Here is a 3,722-nt window from a genome sequence, read left to right as displayed (position 1 = left end):
TTCCTGTCTTTCTTGGTTGTCGTATATTTTTCCCCACATTTTTTGGTGCATTAGCAGGGAGGGCTTAGTCGCAGTAACTGCGCAGTAAACTGGGCCTGAGGAAAAGGCCGGTCATCTGCGGGCATCTGCAGTAAGTACCCTTTGCCGCAGTTGGTTCTCGGTCTGGCGGGTAGATCCCCGGGCTGGGATAATTTTCTAGATTTTTCTACTAGGAGGGCAGAGCAGAATCGAGGCCGTTCTGAACGAGCAGCGAGGAGGCTGTTGCAGAATTCGCCTGAAACCAGCCCTGAAACTAGTTCGAGGACTTCGGACTCAAGTTTGAATTGGGAGGAGTGGGGGCCATTTGAACCAGCATCGCCCACACCTCAAGCAGTAAATCCTCAAATGGCACAGCCTGCCAACGCGAGGATGAAGTATCCAACGTTTACACAGACTGACGATCCAGACGCTCACGTAACTGCTTTTGAAAACGTCAGCACAGCAAATCAGGAGCAGGCAGATGCTGTGAGAGTCCGTCTGTTTCCGGCGACATTGCTGGGAGCGGCAGCAGAATGGTATGGTCAGGCGAATGCAGCAGCAGCCTTTGCAGCCTGGGCAGACCTCAAAACAGCATTTCTTAATGCTTTCCGTCCTATGGGATTCAAGCAGCGTATCAGTGACGAGCTAAATTCAATTCAATTGTTACCTGGAGAGACATTGCAAAATTATGTTCTTCGCTACAAGAGGCTGCTCGCGAGGAAAGATCCACAGCCTGCCGCTGACGACCAAGTCCGCTGGTTCTTGAATGGGTTGCCATTTGAAATCGGGTTCCACGTGAAGGTGCAAAGACCGGCAGATTTGAACGCAGCAGTGGAGCACGCAGCAACATGGGAACAGGCCCGGATGTCGTCACGAAATATTGCAGCTGCAGCTCCACCAGTAACATATGGTAACTTGTTCTCACCGAATATTGCACAGTACCAGACTGGTGTGCTTGGAGCCGTAGCAGCTCCACCTTTGATTCCGGTCCAGCCGTCAGTTCTCCAGTTACCTGCAGTAAACACGACCGGATTTGAGAGCCAACTCACGAAAGTGAAAGAAGATGTGGTGGAGACACTTACCAAGAAGATGGCGGAACTCCAAGTGAGTCTGGTTCAAGGTTTGGGAGCTCCAACTCGGCCGGTGCATGAGAGAGCTGAGATCTGGTGCATTAAGTGTCAAGGATATGGCCACTATCCTAGTGAGTGTCCAAATCTGGTTCCGGCAAAAGCTCCTTGTCCGTATTGTGGGAAGTTCGGCCACAAGCCTGAGAAGTGCTTTTTTCATCCAGCTCGTGTGACGCCCAAGTTCCAGCAGCAACCTGTAGTCGCAAGCTATTACATTCAACCACAATTTCACCATCAACAACAATTTCCACAGCAGCAGGTTCAGCACCAGCAGTATGAGACGTACCCGGTTTTTAACGTAGGAGCTCCAGGGGCTGTGCAGAACTCGGGGCCAATGCTGCAGCAGACTGCCGGTGGAGGCCGTGGTGGTGGCCAGATGGGAATGTTCGGAGGCAGAGGTGGAGGCCGAGGCCGAGGCCCGATAGTGTGCTACCAGTGTGGGGAACCTGGACATATCACGCCAAACTGTCCGAATGCACAGAAGTCTGAAGAGTATCAGCCAATCTGTGGGATATGCCAGACACAGGGACTTCATCGGCAGGAGGATTGCCCCTACCGCTTGCAAGTGCCAAATCAGCGCCAAAATCAGGAAAAGGGAAAAGAGGTGGTGGATACTAAAGCCATTTTCGTGAATTCTGAAGAGTTACGAGCGGACACACCTGTGTGGAATGTCAACACACGAGCACAGTTGCAGCGGAGGGACCGCGGGTTGTACATCCGAGATGAGCCGAGAACAAGGGCTGAACAGGGAATTGAGCAGATGCATACTCAGGAGGATCCAGAGATGATAGCTCGCCAAAACAGGAAGGAGCAGCGCCACAAGGAAAAAATGGGGATCGACTTAGGTCTGGAAGGAGGCGGCATTCAGGATGCGCTGATAGCCGATGGCGGAGATCTCGCCAAGAATATCACGGGGACTATTCAGTGCCCTAATGACGGCAAGGAAATGGACGCGAACCAGGTAAGTGGTGGAATGGATCCGCAAGAGGTTATGAAGAAGGTGGGCATCTCGACGCTGCAGGGCTGGCAGAGGTATTCAAGGAACATTTTGGGGGTGAGCCGTTAAAGATGGGCCAGCGGAGATCTCGCCGGTATAAGCAGGTGCTAAATCTAGAAACTCAGCCCTACGACGTGCTCAAGGACTTAGAGAATCAGAAGCCGAGTATCACATTTGCGCAATTACTACAGCTGGCACCAAGTCTAAGGAAAGTGGTGGCCACAGCAGTCAAGGCCCATTGAGAGGTGGTAGTGAATGCAGCATGGCCAATGATCGAAGCAGAGAATCCAATTATAGATGCAGAGATTTCAGGTCAACACTTGAAGGGGTGCGTGATTGACGGAGGTGCTGCCATCAACGTAATGCCTGAGCAAATGGTGTCGAAACTTGGGTTGGAGCAGCCGTCTCCAGTTTATTTTCGTGTCCGCATGGCAAACCATTCTCGCTCGAGACCGGTTGGTGTACTTACTGGGGTGAAGACGGAGATTGCCGGCTTTATCTTTTATGTTGATTACGTGGTGCTGAGGATGGTTGGACACGAGCTGGATTATCCAATTCTTTTGGGAAGACCGTGGCTGTTGCAGGCCTGGGCAGATCAGAGTTGGCCGAAGGGGACTATTACGATTGGAGATGGAAACAAGTCGCGCACTATCCAAGTTCGGACGAGGAAGAGGCCGGCCTGGACTCCAGTAGCGTGTGAGCCGATAGTGGATGGGATTGATGACAGCAGTGATACCACGACTGGATCAGAAGCAGGAGAGCATATGAGTGAGGTGTGTTCAGAGCAGAGTCGGTCGAATGATGAGAGTTCAGTGGAGGTTGCAGCTGTGGAGCCCTGCTCTGGTTACAACGCCCTGCTGCTGTCACCTTTTGAAGATGGAACAGCGAGCGATCGACTCAAGCATTGGTTGTTTGGTGGTGATGTGAGCTGTGGAATGGTTCAGGTCGAGGACTTGGAGCCAGTAGTGGAGCAGGAACGACTGCAGCAGTTTCCCCGCCATTTTTATTCCGAAGTTATAGATGGTTCCGTTCCAGAGATTGATGAAGAGCCAGCGATCCAGCCTGGAGGACAAGGTAGTAGCCGATACACAGCTCAGCCGATTGTCGAAGAGATGAACCTCGGATCAGCCGAGGAGGAAAAGGTGGTGAAGGTCGGAGCTGACTTGCCGGTCCAAGTTAAGGAGAGGTTGAGGCGCCTCTTTTACAGGTACCTCGACGTGTTTGCATGGTCTTATAGAGACATGCGAGGTGTGGATGTGAAGCTGGCTCAGCACCGGATCATTCTCAAGCCAGGAGCAGTGCCTATTCGGCAGCGGCCATATAGGATGAACCCGAATTACTCCAAGACTGTTCGAGAGGAGCTGGAGAAGTTGCTGCGAGCTGGGTTTATTTACGAGGTGGAAACGAGCCAGTGGTTGTCTCCGATTGTGGTGGTGCCAAAAAAGAATGGCCAGCTGCGAGTCTGTGTGGATTACTGGAAGCTGAACGAGGTGACTGAGAAGGATGGCTTCCCTCTGCCCTTTACTGACACGGTACTTGATGCTGTGGCGGGACACGAGCTTTATTCCTTCCTCGACGGA

General features: G+C 52.2%; 2 protein-coding genes across 2 annotated transcripts; one reads left to right on the top strand and one right to left on the bottom strand.

Moving 5' to 3' along the window:
• Positions 1 to 301: 301 nt before the first annotated feature.
• On the bottom strand, positions 302 to 1,475 carry LOC112344465. Its single transcript, XM_024669310.1, has 4 exons — positions 1,432 to 1,475; positions 1,101 to 1,352; positions 686 to 1,030; positions 302 to 631 (listed from the first exon to the last, which is right to left on the bottom strand). The coding sequence occupies exons 2-3, from the start codon at positions 1,303 to 1,305 to the stop codon at positions 717 to 719; spliced, it is 519 nt and encodes a 172-aa protein (XP_024525078.1). The 5' UTR covers positions 1,306 to 1,352; positions 1,432 to 1,475; the 3' UTR covers positions 302 to 631; positions 686 to 716.
• LOC112344464 lies at positions 1,437 to 2,247 on the top strand. Its single transcript, XM_024669309.1, has 2 exons — positions 1,437 to 2,106; positions 2,167 to 2,247. Exons 1-2 carry the CDS (start codon positions 1,480 to 1,482, stop codon positions 2,209 to 2,211), a joined length of 672 nt encoding a protein of 223 aa, XP_024525077.1. The 5' UTR covers positions 1,437 to 1,479; the 3' UTR covers positions 2,212 to 2,247.
• The last annotated feature ends 1,475 nt before the right edge of the window (positions 2,248 to 3,722 follow it).

The sequence above is a fragment of the Selaginella moellendorffii genome, unplaced genomic scaffold (genome assembly GCF_000143415.4).
Source record: "Selaginella moellendorffii unplaced genomic scaffold, v1.0 SELMOscaffold_4, whole genome shotgun sequence".
Lineage (NCBI taxonomy): Eukaryota > Viridiplantae > Streptophyta > Lycopodiopsida > Selaginellales > Selaginellaceae > Selaginella > Selaginella moellendorffii.
The sequence above is the reverse complement of the archived record's forward strand: the minus strand, read 5'-3'. Positions and strand labels throughout refer to the sequence as shown.

Excerpts from the sequence above, each read along its gene's own strand:
- LOC112344465 (XM_024669310.1), bottom strand. The coding sequence starts at position 1,305 with ATGAAAAAAGCACTTCTCAGGCTTGTGGCCGAACTTCCCACAATACGG. Across the intron at positions 1,031-1,100 it reads GGAGTTCCGCCATCTTCTTG|GTAACTGGAGAACTGACGGC; the intron begins GTAAGTGTCTCC and ends TGTTTACTGCAG.
- LOC112344464 (XM_024669309.1), top strand. The coding sequence starts at position 1,480 with ATGCTGCAGCAGACTGCCGGTGGAGGCCGTGGTGGTGGCCAGATGGGA. Across the intron at positions 2,107-2,166 it reads AGGAAATGGACGCGAACCAG|GGCTGGCAGAGGTATTCAAG; the intron begins GTAAGTGGTGGA and ends TCGACGCTGCAG.